This window comes from Mus caroli, unplaced genomic scaffold, assembly GCF_978045245.1.
Source record: "Mus caroli unplaced genomic scaffold, Mus_caroli_1 scaffold_1, whole genome shotgun sequence".
Classification (NCBI taxonomy): domain Eukaryota; kingdom Metazoa; phylum Chordata; class Mammalia; order Rodentia; family Muridae; genus Mus; species Mus caroli.
In genome coordinates this window covers 186,290,813-186,313,940 of record NW_028227256.1, presented here as the reverse complement: position 1 = coordinate 186,313,940, position 23,128 = coordinate 186,290,813, and the positions used below count along the sequence as shown (strand labels likewise).

Below are 23,128 nucleotides of genomic sequence, written 5' to 3'. Positions count from 1 at the left end.
GGGAAAATCTTTACAAGGACACTGAAGCTACACTTTGATCACGAGTAGCAATTAGCTAGAGAAGAAGATGGAGATGTGTGACTTTAATTGTTTTCAAACCTTAATTTTAATGATGGTTCTTAAATGTTTTAACCTCCTTTCTAGCCCACCACCCATCAGAGGTAGAAAAGGAAGGATTCATGGGAAGTAGACTTGTTTAGAAGGGTTCTTTGGAGCAACTTCTGTCTGTCTGTGTTGTCTGGAAATTGGCAGTTTAGTTTACAGGTTAGCAGGAATTGGCAGCTCAATCCAATCACAAACACTTCATGGATTCACCAGCAACCTAATTCAGTAGAGTCAGGCTAGGTACAGTAGTGTGTCACCAGCAGAGCCTCAGCCTCAGCTTGAGTCAGCAGGAGGAACCAGGAGGGACACTAGGAGAAGTTCTCAGCTATGCCTTTCTCAAAAAAGTGAAGACCAGCGAAGTCATAAGACCCACAAGTGTTGCACAGCTAGCTGAATCAGCAATCCAACCTCTGCTCCATCACTCCATAGAGTCCTATTTATACCTTCCAAACATCATGTGTCTTCCATATGATTTGCCTCAGCACAGATCCCTCCTCAGCATCAATCAGCCTGAGTCCTCAGAGTTGCAACAAATGCAGCTCACTGTGCAATGTAAGGCGAACCAAGACATGTCTGTTGTTAGCAAAGAATCCTTTACCATGTGTCCTTTCACACGTTTGTATTAGTAGAACATCCTCTCTCCTATGTCTTCTTCAGCAAAACGTTCCTTCACAAATCTGCCTCGGTCTTTCACACCCGTGCCCACTTTAACCAAACATTCCTCCACGTATTTGCCCCAGCAAAAAACCATCCAACCAACTTTCCAAATAAACTTTAAGTTTCCACTTCAGAGATGAGCGTTTGAGCATTAAGTGATGGGTGACAGGTAAGAACAGCAGTATGCCCCTACACCTGAGCATCTCAGAGAATGAAATACATTTAGATCAAGCGGCTAAATCTAATGATGACAAGAGAGCTGGATGGGGAAGCAAGAGAAGAGGCTGATGGGTAAGAGGCAAGAGCTTATGTAGAACTGGGGACATTTTAAGAGTTAAGAGACAATAGAAGAAGAATGGTGATCAGTTGGTGAATGGCCTACATGTGAAAGAGACTTCCCAGGGAGGCACAAATCAGTCGGTTCTGGGCTTCTGCTAAAGACAAGAATTCTAAGACTTTGATAAGAAGAGTAGCCAGAGCAGGACGAAGCACTTGAAGATGAAGAATCTTCATAGAGCCCTACTCAGGAAGGAACCAGTACAGAAGGAAACAAAGAACATATACTGAGGACAAAGCAGCTCTTGTTTTCAATTTCCTGACAGTATTGAACCAGGGGTCTGTAAGGGGAGGTTCTGATGTTAAAAGTCCTGTTCCCCAATTGGTTCTTGATGTATCAGTAAAGAAGGCTGGGAGTCAATTGATGAGTGGAAGGTACAGGTGGGATTTTAGGGTCTCAAGAGGAAAAGGCAGACGCAAGGAAGAAGAGCTTTGGTTCCTTGCTTTGGAGGAAGAAGAGCACAGCAATCATGTGAGGTCTTGGGGAGGGGGAACTTGGACCTGTGGCCTCCACTACAGGCCAGTGGCCAAGGATGTTTGGCAGGGGCTAAGTGGGACTAGCCACTGAAGTTTAGGGTAAGTGGAGGGATGGAGATAATAAATTGGTAAGGGCCTGGTTTTGCAGTCAGGAGATAGTGACACCCAGCAAATATGCCAAGAAGGCAAACTATAAAGGAGCAGCTGGATGGTGTCTTTTATTCCCGATTTCAAGGGTTGTGGGTGGGAGCTGGTAGTATCACTTCTTGGAGCTGAAGGCAGGTAAACAAAAGGGAAGCTGGGAGGGGCTAGGCATGTGGCCAATCTGGCCAAAGGCCTTAGCTTTTAAAACTACACACTACAGGGGTCATTAAGCCATTCACATGGTCTTCCCAGGGAATCTCTTATTACCTCCCTGTGAAAACAAATAAGTGGGACCAGCTGCAAGGGCAACTGGGTGGATGTCAGTGTGTCTGTGCAGGGTTTCCATCTCCATCTCTGGAGTCTGCGATGCTTCTTATTTGAAGCTGCACTCCACACCAAAGGCCTGAGAGGAGACTATTCCTCAGTCAACAGTATGGGAATAACTGAGCGTCCCTTCTTGAGTCCACTAACCAAAGCTCCAGGGCCACATTTGCAGCCCCTTTAATAGACATGACTTACATATTGTCTGAATATTATTTAAAACTTTCCCACTCGAATAGAACTATTAGCACATGGTCTCAGCACTCGCATAGAACTGCTAGCATGATGTCTCCGGAGACATCTCCCAAGGACACTCGAATCATCTTGAAAATGTCGAGCTGATGATATGATTCAGACTCTGTTCTAAATAATGAGAAAGATACTTTACCCTATCATGGATATCTAATATCAAAGTGAGTATGATGCCTTAGGTATTTCCAATTAATTATTTGAAAAACATATGTAAAACATGTAACATAGGTAAAATAAAAAGCCAGGCTTCTAGGACTATAGCAAGCTTTATACTTCATTTCTGTTGCAAGTCCCTCTCTATATTTATTCATATGGGATGAAAATAGGAAACTATTAACCTGTGTTATATGAATACAAAATGCTATTAGGATATGCCAATGTTTAAGAGCAGTGAAGTATTTGGGAAGACACCAGAATGACGACCACTGTTAGCATTTCTTCTAGGCCCTGCCCAACAGTTACCTAGCAATAGCCAGGTACAAGCTTGGCTTGATATAAAAGGCTGCTTGGCCTCTCTTTCCTTCTCTCTGGCTTCTCTCTCTGGTATCTCTCTCTCTCCCTCCCTCCCTGTGCTCTCGCACCCCCATCCTCCTCTCTCCATGTGTTCCCAGCCTTTTCTTCCCTTCTCATCTCCCTGCTTTCTTTCTGTCCCTCTCTGTCTCCTTTCTTTTCCCACACTCCCTTCTCACTACAATTCTCATGTTCCCAAATAAACTTCACTTTATACTAGAGCCATCTTAAGGCTGGTAACTCAGGGCTGGGGGGGGGGAATGCATCAACATAGGCCCACTAAGGTACCCCTCCTGCTGCATCATGCCACCGCATTACCAAACATCAATGACTCATCATTAGAAAAGACACTAGACAGTTTAAACACAGATATCTGAGCATGTATTTATGAGTGTGACATGAACATCCGTGACATTTGTACAGTTATATCAAGAAACAATGTTTAAGAGCATTATATCAAGCTTGATATATAATAGCATATATATCAAGAAACAACATATCTGTTTCCTGATGAGGGAGATGCAACAGGCAGATTCTGCAAGTTGATTTGTAGAGTTTGCAGTGAACCAAGAGCTCAGTTCAGTGAAAATATTACTTCTTCCTGACAGGATATCTATTTATGTGTGTATTATTGTGTGTATATATATATATTATCTATGCTAGTATATTATATTATATATTCTAATATATATTTGTGTGTATGTATATATGCATATATATTGCACATACACATATATACATATATATATGTATATATATATATATATATATATATATATATATATATATATATAAAATGTACTGATACCTAAACTCAGGACCTTGCTCTTGCTAGGCACTATAACTAAATTTGAAATAAAACCCCAACTTTTAAAATCATTATTTCAAACAAAAGACAATATGATAAATAGAATCCACTGAATGAATGGCTTTGAGATGGAAGACTTAAACCTGGTTTTTCACAAATCAGCTTTTATGAGGAGTTTGCTGAGCTTCGGAAATGGTCTTCCCTCGTCTTATCATGCGATGGATGTGATGCACAAAGCATTTCCTAAGCACCACTTTCAAGCCCTTTCCTATAGCTAGCAAACGTGACCAATGATGACGTTTGCTCCTGAGATGCCCAGTTACTACGGCACAGTCTGACTTCTGCTCTTCTGAGATGAGCACATGGACCTGCCCCTCACAGGCTGGATAGGCGAGCTCACCGAGATGCACATATGTTCTCTGAAGCTGTCACTCAGCATTTGGCTAACATCAGCACATTCTTGAGGCCCCAAGGCCACCACTCCTTGGCTCTCCTGCTGCATGCTCTTCCTTCTCCTGTTCTGTTGCACATCTTGTTTATCCATCAGTAGTCCCACAGGTTTGTTTCCCAGCAAAGAGTGTCAATATCAAATATCAAAGGTTAAGCAAAATTTGCAACTGAAATCTATCATGTAAGAACTTAGGTTGTTTTTATTCTTTTTTATTTCCTGGCACCTTCTGGCCAAATTACTTGTTTCTACTACGAGGAAAACAGATAGGACATGGAGGGCATTGAAGGTCAGAATTACTGTGCTTTTTCCTAATTAGTCTATCTGAAGAAGGTCGCCCAGCTTATGCCTACACACTGCTTACAATCAGATTAGTTTTAATGAAGTACTTAAATGCACCAATCACAAAAAATCATAATACAGCATAAAAACAATACAGTAGAAGACATGAAATGCATGCCCTTAAGGGTGTGGTGTGTTTCTATCTCTGTGCTTGCTAATTCCTTCTATTTTGTGTCCTGAAGCATCTTTACTTAGGCAACTTCAGGAAGGTAAGTACATGGGACCAACATGAATGACAATCATTTAGTATCTTTGAGCACTGTGAGGAACGGAGAGGGGGGCAGCTGCAGGATACTCAGCACCAATGATCACGCTTCTCCCGAAGAAAAATAAGATGGAATTACCCACAGACACATGTGTGTACACACCTCCCTGATGGCTGCTACAAAGATCTCCCCAGAGGCAGGTACAGCTTCCTGGGCAGGGTCAGAAGTGAAGAGAGTTTAGAAGGCTGGAGTGACTGGCGTTCAGATACTACAGCAGTCAAACCTTCCCTCAAGTGATCATGGACTTGATTTAGGTAGAAGTGGCAGGGAGAGAGAGGGTAGATCACCTTTGCGAGGCCAGTCTAGCTGATTTCAGGTTTTTACCTTCACACGGAAAGAACAAAATTCTTTGTGTAAATTAGATAGCTTCACTCTGCATTCCTGGAGAGGGGAGAAACATTGAACATGAACATGGTTCTCTTCTATGCCCAGCAGGTGAAGACATCCCACTGGAGTTGGACAACGGGAAGGAGGCTGGTCCGGATAGAGAAAGTTTGGTTGGCTGCATGCATGCAGGGGGTGTTGCTTCAAAGTACCTGTATGGTTGCCTTATTTGATCATCATAAAATAGATTTGAATTTGCTACTTTATATATATATATATATATATATATATATACCCTTTATCTACTTCAAGAACAAAACATTCATTCTATGATCATGCTCTTGCTCTCTCCTATCACAGCTTTCAGAGGAGTAGATTAAATTTAAAGAGTAAATTCCTATGAATCTTAAGTTATAAACACCATATTCCATGAGAGAATCAAAACACAATACTTAAAATTCCTGAGACTTGGCCTGGTGAGATCTCTTGGTGGTTGTGAGTGTTTACTGTTCTCACAGAGACAGCAGTTTGGTTCCCAGCACCTATATAGTAGCTTACAGTCACGTGTTACTCCCCAGCTAGGAGTTCTCATGCTCTCTTCTGACCACTGGTTTCTGCACACACATGGCATATGTATATTAACACTCAAACACACACAGGTACACATGAAATAAATATTAAATTAAACAAATTTATAAAGAAAATATTTGCCTGAGTTTTAAACGATCTGATTCTTTGGTAATGACCCAAATTTGAATTTAAGAGAACTACATAAATACTCTATGGTCACAGAATTGGATTTTGAAGAACTTAGAATATTAACATCTGATACAGACCTCAATTTCATTGATGTGGAATGTATGACCTTATTCTCAGTAGTCTCCCCAGTATTAAATCCACTTAGCTTTTATAAGATCCACTAGACTCATATGATCTTCAAGATTCATTAGATCCATTTAGCTTTCATATTCACAAAGACACAAAGCTAACATCAGTAGGAAAATCAAAAATCATATTTTAGTATAGAAATTTTCATATAATTTATCCCAGATATAACACATAGCCAAACATATCTTATATCAACGGGAATGAATGAATGAATTCATAGGGCATTCATTGACCTTTGTTCAATCTTACTGAAAATTCTTACTCAGAAAATCTGCCACTTGTAGCAGGCACCTGAATAGTATGAATGGTGTGGCAGCTTGTGGCTGGTGTTTAAAGAGAGCTGAGTAGCATGTGTGAAGGCACAGTGCACAGTATATTAGTGGGACTATCCCTCCTCTCCTACCTACATGTAATCAGTACAGTGCAGTTGTGTCAGATGTAAAGAAAACAGTCACAGAAAAGAGTAGGTTTGTCCAAATGAGCTTAGCTAATAAATAAGGCAGCAAAGATATATAGTAAGTGTTTTTACTCTGCTCCCAACATCCTCACTTTGACACGAGAAGCTAATTCACGGTCACGAGTTCATACCGTGATATAAAGGACTGATACTATAATAGATTCAACCAAAGGATTAAAGCCTGGAAATATCCTGTGTATCAGAAGACAAAAAAATAAAAGCATGCCTTAAAGAACAAAGCTTAATCAGGTTCATTATTTTGCTTGAAGGTAGAATTCATAATCCTGATCTTAATAATTTGCAATATTAAACAGCATTTGGAACATATATCCGGGTGCTTTGTTTTCATGTTGTTGGATATAAATTTGAAGGAGAATATGTACAGGGGATTCACATTTTCTTCATTGTGGTGAGAGTTTATATTGAGAATTAAAGACGATGCTCCTGAGCCCGGAGTGTATCATGAGCATGCTTACACAGCCATCACAATTGGGGCAGGGGAGACCATCCCCCCCCCCATATAAGCCCATAGTGGCACACATGAACAGATATCTGCCTTATGGTCAAACTTCATTGCTCTCCGTGTTTTGGGAAATATTTCAGTGAGCATTTCAGATTTGATGGAAATAGCTAAAAATAAGGACTACCTTGGTTTGTCTTGAAGTTAAGAGTGTGTAATGAAGAGGTCATATTAGGGGTCACCGAGGCCTGCTCTGTAGATTGGGCATGTAACATGAGCACTACAAAATCTATAGACAAGTTTGAGCTGGGCTTCCTGCCCCACCCAGCAGTCTAGCTCCTTGTAGCTCCATGGAACTAATCTCCAAGCACCTCATACCTTCAGATGTCCTTGGAAACATGAGAGATAAATAAACAAGAAGAAAATCTTCTGGAGTTTAGTTCATAAGCAATAACATAACTAAACCATGAACCCAAACTCGTGACAGTGTTAGCTCCTCCTCAGAATCATTACTGTATCTTATTTCTCATCGCCTAACTTTGGAGGAATAGTCTTCAGAAATCCTCCTTTCTACCAAGCCCTGGCCCTTGGTTCAGAATCAGTTCAGTGTCTGATTCAAACGTGGCTTCAGTAGTACCGGGACCTGGGACAATCGCATGGGTGGCTCCATCTCCTCATGCCTTATGATGGCGGAGCACTTGTGTGTGGCACAGGCAGGACTAAAAGACCAGAGTAATGCTGACTACACTTAGCGCTCTCCAAATGTTTAAAGAAAGCTGGGAAGTTGGTTTTTAAGGGCTAAGGAAATGGCTTGGGTCAAGACAGTGTTTGCCTAAGGTATAAGCACAAGGATTTAAGTTTGAAACATAAAGGTCATAAGTTAAAAAGGAGAAAGAGCTAGGCAGGGTGGCACACACTTGTAGGCCCAGTGCCTGGGAGGTAGAGACAGGTTGGTCTGTGGGAATGCCCTAAGTAAGTAATCTGGTCTATTTGGTAAGTTCAAGTCTGTGATAGACCCTGTCTGAAAAGGAAAATGGATGGTACTCAATGAATGACACCCCTGGTCATCCTCTGACATATTCACCATGTACAAGACACACACACACACACACACACACACACAGAGAGAGACATACAGACAGACGGACAGGCACACATAGTTACACACACACACATGCACATGCATGCACACACAAGCAAGCATGCATTTACTCCTGCATTGCAAACCTCTCCACACACAAATGTAGTTTTGGAAACCTGTTCTAACTTGCTAACTGGCTAAATGCATAAATGTAGATAAACGACCCATCTCAATAAAATAATAATATCATTTAACCAAACCTGGCAGTTACACCAAAGGATCAAGCCAATTATGCAGGTGGATAAGAATTAAAAGGTGGGCTGTAGAGACAGCTAAGTAGTTAAAAGCGTGTGCTGCTCTAACAGAGGACTGTGGTTCAATTCCCAGTACCCAAATGGAGGTGGGGACCACAACTGTCTATAATTCCAGATCTAGGAAATCTGACTCCATTCTCACCTGTGGGCACTAGCATGCACACACAAGTGCACATACTCACACTCAGGCACACACATGCACATGGCATTAAAAAAATCTATTCTTTCTTTCTCTTAGTCTCTGTCTCTCTGTCTCTGTCTGTCTCTGTCTCTCTGTCTTTCTCTTTCTGTCTTTCTCTTTGTCTCTATCTCTTTGTCTCTGTCTCTCTCTCATGTGTTAATAAAGTCTTAAGTAACATCAAACTACTGGTTCACCATGAAAGCCAGCCATGTCCCTTCCTTTTCTCAGGAAAACCACCCGTACTCTGGGGAGCTGATCCTGGCAGGCTAAGATGTGCATCCCAAGCCTACTCTCTGTGCAGCTGCAGGCTGTGCAGCAGACAGGAGGCTCTTGCTCAGTGAGGCCAGTGTTTATGGCTTAAGATTCTTAAAGTGGAATTTGGAAATGTTCCCAGATGCTGCATCTGCCCCTGGCCCTTGCACCGTGGAGGATGAGGCCAGTGAGGGAGACAGCAAGGATGACTAAATTTATTAGGAATGGACAGGCTACTCTATCTTTCAGCACAGCAACAGTAGGCGATCCCATCAAAAACCTGTCTGTTGGCTGGCCTGCAAATCCAATCTGACATACTTACAGCAGCCAGACCCAGCTGAACAGAGGCAGCGCGCCGTTTCCTGAAAGAAATTCATCCCAAGCCAAATGTTCAGCCAGGGACACAGCTTCTATTTCCATCTGAGAGAGAGTCCACCAGCTGAGAGTTCCTTGTACAACCTACTTTGACTTTCTTCTGTAGTTTCTTAATTATATATAAAAAAATTTAAGCAGAAGTTCAGGAACTTGGATTTAATTTTTAATTATGATGATTTTGATGTGTGGGGAAAATAGTTAAGCGCACTATTAATCTCAATATATCTCAGCTAACGGGTAATCATGATTTACGACAAACGCGCATCAGCAAACAGTCTCACCCACAGGCCAACTGTTTACTCCTTTAGGTAAAAATCACAGCAGTGATATTTGCTTTCCCAGGTCAAATTCCATCTCCTTGTAAGGCAGGAATTTACATTTCATATTTATAAAATATGGTACTTAAACAGATTTTCTTACATATTAAATATCTGAGTTTATATAATAATATAAAGCTTAAACTTTGTGTTTTTACTTTATCGTGTGTGTGTGTGTGTGTGTATGTGTGCTGTTTCATGTGTCATAAGTCATTGGTCTCCTTTGAGAAAGGGTGTCTATGTTGCTCACACCTACACAGGCCAGGCTAGCTGGCCCGAAGTTTCCTGATGTTCTGCTGTCTCCATCTCCCACCATGACACAGGAACCATGTATTAGCACCCCTGGCTTTAATTTGCATTCTAGGGATCTGAACCCAAGTCCTCACACTTACATCGGAAATGTGTTGTTCACAGAGCCATCTCTTCCACCACCTTGTATTTTTTTTTTAAAACAGAAATGTGAAGTCTGGATATAAATCTTTATATTTTATGGAGTATACTGGAATAGAACTTTCAAGAAGTATAATCCACAGAAACCAATGGACTTCTAGACTGGTCTGGAAATAGTACAGCCAGAAGCCCAAGGCCTGGGAGGTAAGGCCATGCAAGTAGAAGGTCTGATCAGCTCTGATTTCTAATGTTTTGCAGACTTACTATGGCAGTTTGGATGGTGTTGGCCTCCATATGGTCTTAGAGTTACAAGCTCAGTTCCTAGCTGATGAGCTGACAGGCAAGGGTTCAGAGTGGGACTTTGTTGGGGGAGGTGTGTTTCTAGTGAGGGGTTAGTGTTGAGGTATCAAAAACCCAGGTTAGGCCTAGTCTCTCTCTCTCTCTCTCTCTCTCTCTCTCTCTCTCTCTCTCTCTCTCCCTCCCTTCCTTCCTACAGTCTGAGGATCAGGATGTAGCCACTTCCCTCTGCACCATATCTGCCTGTGTACCACCATGCTTTCTGCCATGATGAAGATGGACTCTGGAATCTTAAGCAAACCCTCAATCAAATGTTTTCTTTTCTAAGAGTGGTCTTGATCATGGTGTCTTCTCAGTAATAGAACAGTGATTAAGAACTTCCTCTTTACATGTGGATTATTTGCATTGATTTCCATGTCTCCAAACGCTGCCTTAACCATTCACATCAGTTTTGAAGTACTTTCAAACATTGTGCCTGACACCAGGAACCTTCTTGGCTTTGCCACGGTGCCTGCCTGGAGAACTTGGGTTCCCCAAGACTAGTTTCCTCCAATGCTTCTTCCCACAGAATAGGAGATATTAACAGTTGTTGTGGACTCAACTCTAAAGGTGGAAATAAAACAGCCCTCAGATACCTGATGTATTCGCCTACCTAGTAAGGGTGAATTTGTTTCTTCTGAGCCTTTTTCCAAGCTTTGGTGACCACATGCGTCCTCAGTAGGCATGAGGCATTTCTCCAACCTCTTCACAAACAGGATGTAACATACTCTAGTACATAATAACAGAGGCTGCCCGAGGATACACTTTGATCCAATGAGGCTGGCTTTCCCCTCTTTCCTTTCCTCCCTTGCCTCCTATCTGCTCCCCAAACAATCCTAAAGGGATGATGTGTTGACACAATCAGGCTACCGTTATAAAAAGGCTGACTTCATATTTCTATAAATAGCCACCATAAAAAATTCATTGTAAAGAGATATCAAAATAATAGACAACACCTTGGGGCGTAGCACTTCTCAAATAAAAGTGTCAAATACACTTACCTATAAAATCTGCGTGAGCTGTTCTGGGAAACCTGCTGTAACCGTGTCCCACGAAGCGCGTTCCCTTTGTCACAGCAGCTGTGGCAGCTGGGAGGGAAGACTTCTTCCTTTCTAGATGGTACAAAGGAGGTGGCCCGTTGACTCCTGCAGGAGGAAGCCACCTGATATGGACTGTAGTACTGTTGACTCCTGTCACCATGGGAGGCTGGAGCTGAGCAGGAGCTGAAGGGCACAGAAGGACACTGAATGGCATAGGCAGAAATACCCTTGTTGCACATCACACTTAAAGTCACTTAGGTGTCTTTAGGTGATAATAGGTGTCTCATAGGTCTATGGAAAATTGGAAGCAGAGTTAGTCTTGAAGATTACTAAACAGAATTTAAACGACTAACAAATTTCTAACTCAAAACAGTTTTTTTCTTAGAAATAATTTTATATATATATATATATATATATATATATATATATATATAGAGAGAGAGAGAGAGAGAGAGATTATAGCCACTATAGGTACCCTATTTCCTTGTTTATATATCTGTTGACTTCAATGGTTCCTTGCCTGACTCTCTTTATAGATATCTCTGGATGAATGGAAGCTGACTTATTTAGAAACTGCTGAGCCTCCTTGAACTGTGGCCAGCCTACGACTAGCACTGCTAACTAAGACAGAGCCTCTTATCCTGACCTGTACTGACCTGGTACTGACCAGGTGGCAGAAATAAGGAACATGGGCAAGGGGAAATTAGAGAGAGGAGTGCCCTTCCAGGAGCAAGATGTGGGTGACTTGCCCCAAGTATATCCCCCAAACAAATTGCTAACATAGGACTAATAACTTTAGGTTGCTCAATGTTTATTTTGTTGTATTATTTTTATTTTTACCATACTTAGAATTTAATTTAGAGTCTCACATGTTAGGCAAACACTATACCTCCCAGCTGCATGCTCAGTTTGTAGTTTATGTTTTCATGCATTTGAAATGATACCAGTATATACTTTCTGCCTGGGTTGCAGTGAAGACCATCTTTGTATCCTTATTCTCCCCTCTCCTCCCTCTCCCTCTCCCTCTCCTCCCTCTCCCTCTCCCTCTCCCTCTCCCTCTCCCTCTCCCTCTCCCTCTCCCTCTCCCTCTCCCTCTCCCTCTCCCTCTCCCTCTCCCTCTCCCTCTCCCTCTCCCTCTCCCTCTCCCTCTCCCTCTCCCTCTCCCTCTCCCTCTCCCTCTCCCTCTCCCTCTCCCTCTCCCTCTCCCTCTCCCTCTCCTCCCTCTCCCTCTCCCCCCTCTCCCTCTCCCTCTCCCTCTCCCTCTCCCTCTCCCTCTCCCTCTCCCTCTCCCTCTCCCTCTTCCTTCCCCTTTCCCTCTCTTCCTCCCCCTCTCTTCCTCCCCCTCTCTTCCTCTCCCTCTCCCCCTCCCCCTGTCCCCCTTCCCCTCTCCCTCCCTCCCTCTCTCTCTCTCTCCCTCTCTCTCCTGCTCTGGATCCTTCTCTTCTTTCTTATTCTTTGGTAAGAGAGTCATTTTCATATGAAATTTTATCCTAGACTTAGAACTGATAGAAATTAAAACAGACAGACAAGCAAACACGACTCTGAAAGCCAAACAGAGCATCTGATGTTTGTAGCACCTTATCTGTGCTGGTGCAGGGACAGTGGGTTCTAGGTACTGTAGTAGCTGGAAACACATTTGGACCTGAGGCCACCATGCCACCAGCCATGGCCTGAGACTTGTGACTCAGTGACTACTGCTGTGGACAGTGAGACCTGAAATATTCATAGATCCTGGATAGTGGCAATTCCTTGGAGCTGCTAAGAGATTCTACTAGTAAACGGTGGTTAAAACCTTTCCTTATCCCCACTGAAAGGAAAGTGCGACTAACAACTGAGTTATTGAAAGTGAAGGGTAATATTCGAGTATGATAGCTTCTTTGTTTGCTTGCTCATTTGGGATGGGGTTTGTCTGAATAATTCTTCCTGGTCTGGAGTCTGCTATTTAGACCAAGCTGCCATGGCACTCACAACAGTCCTCCTGCCTCTGCCTCCCGAGTGCTGGAAATAAAAGAATGGACCATCATGATGGAACACAGTGATTTCTTTTTGCTTTAAACGGGTGTTTGCAGGCTGCCACTCATCTCTACTTTAAACTGAAGGCTGAATTTGAAAAAGAAGAAAGGAATGGATACAACTATCTCCAAGGCTTTTCACCAAGAACCCAAACTTTATTTTTGGACTTTTAATTTATATATATATCAAGACAGCTTTGTACAGAAAAATATTTCCTGTTTCAAGAAACATAGTGGTGGGTCTAAGAGCTGAAGTCCTTAAAGCCTTATAAGAAATTCACCTTGAGAGCATAGAAATAAATATTACTAGCTATCTTGAGTTGCTGGCCAACTTTCTCAAGAATGGCAGCCAGCTACAGTTCTATTTTAGCTTTGAGATGGAACAGAGCAAAAAGTTCATTGACTTAAATAGAAAATTAGCAACTGTATTCATCTGCTGCTGCAGGAATCTGTGTGATCTCTTTATACATGTATGAGTTTTATCTGCATGGCTTCTCTTGGTACTCTGCGCCAAGACATAACTAAATGGGATGTTTTCACTTGTCATCCCAATAATCCAAAACAAAATAACGAGATAAACCAGCCTGAAACTCTCTGAACCCAGCTTGTGTTTGGAGATGTAACTCCCCCTCATAATTTTCTCTGGCCACCTATGCTTGCTCACAGGCTCAGGTGGGCGAGAAGGCCTGTCATTACCTTAGTCTTAGGCTTTACAATGCAAGGAAAAAAACAATGAACACATTTTTCTTATAATTGACTTTTTTATGTGTGTACACTTGTGCATGTCCATGTATTTCTCATTTCTGTGTATGTTTATGTGTGTGTGAATGTATATGTATGTATGTTTGTGCATATATGTATGTATGTATGTATGTATGTATGTATTTGTGTATAAATGTGTGCATGTATGTATGTGTGTACCAAAGGACACTCTCAGATGTTATAATGTCACCCATGAACTCTGCCAACCTCCTTTGAGGCAGGACGTCTTACAGGCCTGGAGCTAGGGAGAGATCAATTAGGCTATACTGGCTGGCCAGCCCGTCCCAGGAATACTCTTATCTCTCTGCTGCTGCTGCTGGGCTTGGAAACACATGCCATAATGCCCAGTACTTTCTTTCATATGGCTTCTGGGGACCAAAATCCACAGGACTTTGTGCCTCCAAGGCAAATGCTTTACTAGGTCACTTTTGCACATCTGCTCCTTCTACATTACTAAAAGGCAAAAGAGAAAAAAATAAGAAATAAAAAAAAATGGTGTTTAAGCCTTTCTGTTGTCACAGTTTCTGCATTCCACACAGGATTTTCTACATTTCAGAACACATGGACCTGAAATTTTAATTTGAAAAATACCATATAGCCCACATCAACTGACATCTAGTAGGACTCTCTCAAATGAGGAAAAAGTTTTCCTATGGCCATTCTATTTAAACTAAATAGTCAACGCTTAGATAAACCTGAACTTTTCAGCATTGGGCAAATGGCATCCTCTGTTCAGAGCCTCCTTCTCCACGCCCCCATTGTTTGACTTCCTTACAAGTTTACCAAGGAAATGAGAGAGAACATGAAATCGAGGGTCAGGCTGCTATTCAGAACTCTATCCACCTTGACAGCACAATTCACAGCATGTCCTAAGTAGAAATATACATACATAAATAAAACGAAACGAAAAGAATCACACTGGCTCTGTAGTTACTTTTCAATACCTTCTAAGGTGAGAGCTCAGCTTTGCCTTCAGCCTGGCAAACCGTTAGAGACAAGAAGATCACTCTGACAGGGAGGGGAGGATCTGGTGCGATCAGTGACAACCACTCAAGCAAGTTCAAGTAACTCTATCCACAGAGAATTGTTCTACCAAGCAATTGGGATGTTTTTGGTTAGTCTCTTCCAGAGGAGTTGGATGAGAGCCGATGGCTTATCTTACTGCTTAAAAGAGAAAACCTTAACTTCCGGCTGGTACATTATAGCTTCACATAGAGAAGTCAATCATGGTTGTTTGCAGGATGGGTAGCCTACTGATCCATGTTTTTCACAGGCAGGAGAGGGAATTGAGTGGAACTGTCTATCAGTTAAACTGGATGGACACACACACACACACACACACACACAGAGAGAGAGAGAGAGAGAGAGAGAGAGAGAGAGAGAGAGAGAGTAAGCCAGCTTCCAGTAAGGAGGGTCATTTGTCAGACTGCCAAAACAAAGTGATTATAGACACACAAATATGTTTTAAAATAGTTTGTAATCATAGCACAGCAAACTTTGGGATAACTTTGAGCAAAGAATTCAACTTTAGATGTCTAGAGAGATTTCAGCTTAATTTCCTATGCTATATAAATATTTTAGCAAAACCATCCAAACTTTATATTATTTGCTTGGGTTTTCCCATCTGAAAATTGAGGAAGAATTTTCAGCACAATATATTAACACTGACTCAATGAACAATCAACCTAATCCTCCTGAGACAGAGTCTCTCATTGATCCTACAACTCTCTCTGTCTGTCTGTCTGACTCTCTCTCTCTCTCTCTCTATCTATCTATCTATCTCGACTGGCTGTCCAAGGAGCCCCAGTGATTCCTTCATTCCTATCCACCTCCAGCAATGGGGTTAGCAACACCCACATGTAGCCAGATGTGGCTTTGGCGTGGGTCCTGAGGGTCTGCACTTATACAGCAACTGCTCATATCCACGGAGCCAACTCCTCAGCTCCCCAGTAATGTTACATTTTATTAAAAAAAAAAAAGAAGTCTTCTAAAATACTCAGCTAGTCTACCCCCTTCATGCGGCATTTGTTACCTTATTATCTGATTAACAGCATATTGTAATGAATAAATTTACACTTGCAAAATTTATGGAGTGTGGAGTCTTAAGCAAGACCGTCTCACAGATCTTTTGAATCAAATCTCTTCATTTGCTTTCAGAACCTTGTGTATGAAGTCTGTGTGGATTAGTTATTCACTGTGACCAAGAACCCATTTCCTGCTGGGAGTCCAGGCATCCAGAAATGACCAGAGTTTCCATGGCTCAGGGTTTGCAGGGTTTAGAGCAACACAGGATATCCTTAGGCACTTGGTTAAAAGAAAATTTGAAGTGGAAACTCAAGGGTTCTTTGAAGGGTCCGTTGTGTTGGATGGTGTTTTGCTGGGGCAAACGCGTGAAGGAGTGTTTTCCTGAAGTGGACATAGGCAAAAGCCCAAGGCAGACTCGTGAAGGAGCGTTTCCCTGAAGCAGACACAGGAGAAAGGATGTTTTGCTGAAGCAAGCATGCAAAGGACACGTGATGAAGCATACTTTGTACTAGTAAGGTGTACTAGCTCACCTTACATTGTGTAGTTGAGCTCCCTTTGTTGGGACTCCATAGAGAGAAATACGCCAAATACTTCTGGTGGTGTGCTGCAGTTTCTTGCTGCTTCTGCGGACTCGGGCTGATTGACAGAATGATGTCAGCTGAGACAGACTCATGTGCTGAGGCAAGACTCCTGGAGGACACATGATGTTTGGAGGGAGTATAAAAAGGACTTGGACAGTGACTGAGGCTGAACCAGGCTTGCTTATAGAGCTATCCGTGTAATGTTTATTCTTGAGTCTTCTCTGATCTTCACTTTGCTGAGAGAAGCACAGCTGAGAACTTCTTCTGGTGTTCTTGTTGGCTGTGGCTCCTCCTGCTGACTGGTGCAGATTCGGCGGAGGCCTGGCTGTCTCTGCTAGGTAGTGCTACCACTGCTGATTTGTGTTTGCTACTCTGACTCTACCAAACTGGACTGCTGGTAATTCTATGAAGTGTTTGTCAATGGATCAAGCTGCCACTGTTGACCTGTGTGCTGAACTGTCAATTTCCAGACAACACAGATGGGAGTGCTCCAAAGAACGACTTCTAAACAAGTCCACTTCCCCTGTATCCTTTCTTTTCCACTACCTCTAGCAGGTGGTGGGCTACAAGGGAGGTTAAAGTGTTTAAGAACCATCATTAAAAATAAGAATTGAAAAAAATAAAGTTACAAAAATCATTTTGACTTTTTCTCTAAAAACACTGTCAAGAAATGTTACTTTGCAAACATTGCTAGGTCGGAACATCTGCAGGTAAGCTCTGAGACCACGACCTGAGAATCATTTCCCAGGTGGCAGCAACTCTGTTCAGCAAACAGGGTGCAGAAGGGGACAGGTGTTTCCACAGAACCTAGATGTCACTCCCTGATGTCTCACTGACCAACTCTTATCAGACGCTAGAAAACAAAATGCATTTCTCTACTTGCTACCTGCTCCCTGGTCAGCACCATGTGAGAGTGTGCATGGTGGAAAGGCTTTTGTTCACCGTTTGCTCTCTCTTTTCTTTAGTTAGATCTTCACAGAGAGACAGGGTTGAGTTGAGATGAACTGAATAGTGATTCTCAATTAGAAAAGTAGCAAGCGAGCTGACTTATGAGTCTCCATGGACATCAAGGAAGCTGGCCATAGCCCCTAGCCTTTCCCTGTCAATGGCCAGCCTTCACTTCTTCCCTGATTGCCACACAATATGACCTTTTTATGTGTGTTATGTCACAGAAAGGCTACAAAGCACGACTTTCAGAGACCTGGAATGAACTTGCTTCCTGGACATCGCCGTCACTGTCTTCCGAGCAATGGTAGATCAATTGTCCATAACTAACACGGCCCAGGTCTGGAGAGAAGAGGACCCATTATTTCTGAACTACGCACAGCCTACCGTTGGTGACAGCCACTCCCGCCATTCCCTGAAGTCCAGCATTAGTATAAGAGGTAGTTACTCTGACTATAATTATGGTATCCTTGCTACACAAACCTGAAGCTTTTATGGGGACTTTGCAATTAGTGTCTTAAACGTATCGTAACGCTTGCCTGTCTGACAGCACTGTATTGATTTTTTAATCATTTTCAAGTCTCCTCCAGCACAAATAAATGTACTGTAGTTACAGTTAATGCGCTGTGTACACACATTAAACATGGGTGTGACACAATTTATTATTGTGCGATATATGGAATGCAAGTGGTCCATCTCAGAAAGGGTCCCGGCTCACACATCTGTGTGGGTGTTACCGGTGTCCTTGATGCGCCGAATTCTTTAACTTCGAATGGTGAGAGACCTTTTCTTAATAAGATACTTAGGCCTCCCAAAAATAAAATAGGAGGGGTGCTGCATATAAATCTTTTATATATGCCACTGAAGGAGAAAAAATTTAATAGCCTAGCAGAGAAGAGAGTTTGTATTTTCCTAAAGGGGTCACTGTGGGACCAATGGAGACCGCTCGCTCACTAGCAGTTTTGCCTGTTCAATTTCTTCCCTTGAAGTTTTGTTTCATTTTTTTTTCTTATTTTTGAGGGTGCACCTGTCAAAATTTTGGGAGGGGTCCTTGAGCCTCGCTAATTCCATCCATCTTTACATGTTTCAATCCATACTTTAGTGATCTGTAGAAGATACAGACAGAGAATGCAGCAGAGGTAAAATTCTCTTTCCTGAAGGTGATTTCGGCATGGCCTTTCTGCATGCCCCAAAGGCCACCAGGAAACCTGATAAAAGTCACCATCCAAACACAGTCCTGGCCCCCAAGCTCGCTGCACTGTTCACAAGCCAGTCTTTTCCTCAGGTACATCTGCAGCCCTTCAGAGTGGAGTCGGTGGGTAAAAAGCAGTTAATTTGGTTGTGTTAGGAATAATATCATTTTAGTTTTAGCATCGAAGACAGATGCCAGCATTTCTCTGGGAACAGATGGCATTTCTGTCTAATAGTGCATCTCTGTATTAGTAAGGTCTGTTGTGTATACAAACAGTAATAAACACTAGGTAAGGATCAAAATAAATTTTAATTGTTGACATTAAACCCTGGCAGCACAGACTAAGGCTGCAATATTCCTTTTTCAAGTCTGACACATTTACTAATGTTGCAGAAGCCGTTCGCTCTGAAAGCAGCCAGGACCCAGCTCCATTGAAAGCCCTGGTTAGGTGTCAGCCAGGATACCTGACTCCACTCGAGGACCATGGCATTAGTGCCATTACATATGAAGATTATTTTTCATGTTCCTACAGAAGGTAATACAGAATTAAGAAGCAAAAGAGTGGCCCATGTGATTGTTCCATCAAGGCCCAAAATATTATTATTATCCAAACTGTTTTTCTTTTAACCTTGCTGAATAAAGATTTCCCATCAAACTTGTCATGCTAGATGCCAGTTCGGACAGACCTATCCTTCCCTCTAAGGAGACATCACCCTTCCTCTTGTTTACTCGGTCAGCAGGGCTTTGCAGACAATCTCAGCTCCTTCAGCCCTGCTTTCCACAGGCTTGTGCTGGGGGGCAAACGTGTCAACAGCACAGAGCCCTTTCTCATAACACCTCAGTGGTCTAGCAGTAGACAATGCCCCTTGTTTATTTTGGGGAAGCTGCTGTGTTTAAAAATAACCACAACAAAAAACAAGAAAACACCCCCTTTCACTTGGCTTTCAGATGCCCGATCAATAACAAACGTGCTTTGCAACCATATTTCTTTAAAAAAAAAGGATGTTATTTTTTTTTAATCATGAAAAAATATATTGCTCCCACCATATGGGACGAGCGACGACTCACCAACCGATTTAAGATGCAGCATATTGAGCTGACCATATGTTCCAATGCTGTTGAATGGCTGAGTGATTCATGCCCGTCACATTCCAGTATATCAATTAAAGCTCCTTGAAGTCTGCATGATTTGTGCCTCTGTTATTAAACCCTGCTAATTCATCCCATTTACACATCTGTTATAAATCTCTAGGAGAGCTTCATGATTCATGGCAATCTGTGAGCATGCTACAGCAAATTCTTCTCCTTGTAATTAACAGTAAATTGTTTTACTGCCATGCAATGAATTTTTCAGTTATATCGCAAATGAACTCCTAAATGTGCGGGTTTTTTTTTTCCCTAAGAACTGACTTATATCATTAGGCAATTAAAAAGTATTGCTTTGAACCAAAAGCTTTTAATCAAGAGGAATACAACTTAAATATTGCTTAAGAGCCCTGGCAATTTGACATGGTTTTTGCAAGTGCAAAAATAATCCCCATGGAGAGAGAAAACAGACAGAAAGTGTCCCTGTGTCAGGGTCTCCATCCTGAGAGGTAGGGGAGGGCCCATGGATAGCACACAGGAGGGAAGCCAAGTTTCTGCACACAGATACTCTTTATCTTGGATGGGCCTTAAAGTCATCTGCTGCTCCCAAATTTCTCAGGCCGCTTTACACCACTCTCGTTGTAGAATGCCATCTTTGCTTTTGAAATAAATAATTGGATAATTAGCCAGGTTGAATCATCAGAGGACTCTGGGGCTGTTCAAGTGTTCTTGTCAAAAGGTGAAGCAAATTCATTTCGGCTTTGCAGATCTTCCAAGGGCCTTTGATTTTTTTTTTCCCCCTCACTTTCTTGGCAGCAGGTTCAGATTCATGAGTCTGTACATCAAGTCAGTAGGTTTTTTTTTTTTTTTTTTTTTAACAACAAATGGAATTAAATTCAAAGGAGGGAAACTAATTGAAGGACAGCAACAAAAAGTGTTGGACGATGTGCTTTTTAATATGGCCCGCCACATTTGCATGATAATTCTTCCTTTTTAGCATGGAGCAGAAAGTGACTAGCTTAATGAAGGATTATTCAAGACCGGAAGGAACAAAATGCATTCATAACTAGGAACAAAGATGGAATTATGAGACGGAAACTGGCAACCTCACAGAAAGAGCTGGATGCTTGCCTTACACTCTAGGAAGAAAGAGGTGGAAAAATATTTATATTAGTATTCACTAATGACTATATAGACAAGATTGTTGTAATTAAAAGTATAAATTAACATATTAAGAGTGCTTGTTTAATCACTGTGGGTTCTATTCACAATGAAAAGACTTATGTCCCCTGCATTCAAACAAGCTGAGTTTTCAACCTGGAAGAAAGGAGATCTACACTCTATGTTAGATTCAGAGAGGAAGCTTAGCCTACCTCTAGCTACTTGCTTAAAAGATGGGTACTTCTCAGCTTTTAGTCTGGAAGCCAGTGACAGGCAAAGAAAATAACATAGTATTCCTTCAGAAATGGTTCTACCAAAGGAAGAGTTAAGCCTGGCAGACTGCGGAAAAGATGTGAAGAAATTCACAAGTTTCCTCAGTGAAAAGACTACAGTTTTATAGATGTGTAGGATGTATTTGAGGAAGGTCCAGCCCACCTGGCAAATTCCCTGACAACCAGGAGTGATTCCATAGCCATTAAGTCAAGCTTTCCCAATTGCTCCTTGGAGACCCTATCCCTCAGATCTGTTCAGAACTATGTAGGTGCCAAACCCAGATTGGATACAGGACTCATGGTGAAGTCCAACCACTCAATCAATGCACCTGAAATATCAAAAGCCAGTCATCTGCTTCTCAAGCTTGTCTGTGAAACAGCCAGGTAAACGTCACGATTACCTTGAGAAAGAAAACGGTGGCAGATATTTTAATGAAGAGAAGCCACTGTTGTGTTCCCTCCCTTCTAGGAGGCTAAATGCCTATTTTGATTTGTGACTTTCTACGACAATGCTATTGAATGGCAAGCTTTCGTCCCTCCACTTGGATGTAACAGTTAAATGGGCTACAAACCCACAGCAAGTTCACAGAAGTAATAGAGCAGAGAGATTAATACAGTGGGTAGTCAACTTTCATTCCTTTCCAATACAGGATTGACGACACAAAAGTCCTGCTTCAGCACTGCTTATTTCTATGATGTCCAGCCTTATGCCTCTTATTTAGATGTTTAATCTTAAGGCATGTATAGGGGAAGAAACACAAGCACCTACTGGACATAAGAGACATGATGACTACAGTGGTTATTGAGCTTTGCTTTCAGGCAAATAAAAGCCAATCTTTCTTCTCGCTGATCTGAATACACCTGCAAATGGTGCCTTTTACACGGAGACAAAAATGACAAAAACATCTTCCCACTATCATCACGTACGTTACTTCTATTGGCAGATGAGAATTCACATTCTAGACAGCATATACTGATGGCTAATACTAAGCTCTCTTTATTTTCTGAAAGTCACTGGAACAATTTCTTCATCAGAATAGAGTAGATTTCCCCCAGGAACAGAAGCTAATGTAATGGTTTAAGTAGAAACTGGATAAATTGAAATGTTTATCAAAACTTCAAAGAACCACCTTTGAATTTTCTTAAGGCATCATGTTCCCCTGCTCAGTCCTTTATACCTGGCTTCAGCTTAGACCATTGCAGGGACTCACGCCCCCATCTTTATGCATGCCTCTCTTGCTTTTTGGACAGCATATTGTATTAAAGGTAACAAGCCCCTTTTAGAACTTCCCAGATGGGAATCCTTCTCTGATCTCCCTGCTTCCTTGCTCCTCTCTTCCTGTGTCCCTACACACATGCACTTGCCTAGATGCTCCCCTTCAGCCAGTATCACTGCATCTTCTCTGCCTTGCTGACTCATTTGCACCATAGCTCTCTCCATCTCTACAGGTGATTATAAAATCAGCAACATTTTGACCATTAGATTTGTATGCTCTGTTTCTAGCTGCCTGTAGCCACCATGGCTACACCAAGCGATCAAACATAAACAAATGGGTTTGTTTTCCCATCTTTCCCATTTCATTGAACAGAACCACGCTCTATGTGACTATTACTGTCATCTTCAGTTTCCCCCTCTTCTGGGCCTGCAGAGAGTTTTCCTATAATACTATCCATTTCATCTGTCAATCTTCACTTCTACTCATTGGACAGAGTCCCTTAGTCCCCACTGAGAAAGACTCTGAGAATCTCTGCACATTCCCTCAGAAGGTATTGCCAGAGAGGTCTTTGTAAACCACAAATTCCATCATAGCAATATCCAGAATAGTACTAACTTCAAACATGGTGAGTTGTACATTTTAAATGCTCAGCAAATAGATATGAGTGTCTTTATCAATCGCCCAAATCCATTTACAGGAACATCTAGTGAAGTGATGGTCTAACCTCCAAACTCAAAGCCATGCATCCTCTGCTCCGTCCCTATGGCTTCTTTTCTGCTGAGAGTCCTAGCACA

The 23,128-nt window shown here is 42.0% G+C and overlaps 1 protein-coding gene across 1 annotated transcript in view; it reads right to left on the bottom strand.

Moving 5' to 3' along the window:
• Window positions 1-23,128, bottom strand: part of Ush2a (usherin) — a 680,823-nt gene that overhangs the window by 465,719 nt on the left and 191,976 nt on the right. Inside the window, exon 20 of the mRNA XM_085835345.1 lies at window positions 11,043-11,264. Within this exon, the coding sequence (XP_085691471.1) occupies window positions 11,043-11,264 (222 nt within the window). The remainder of the gene's footprint in view (window positions 1-11,042; window positions 11,265-23,128) is intronic.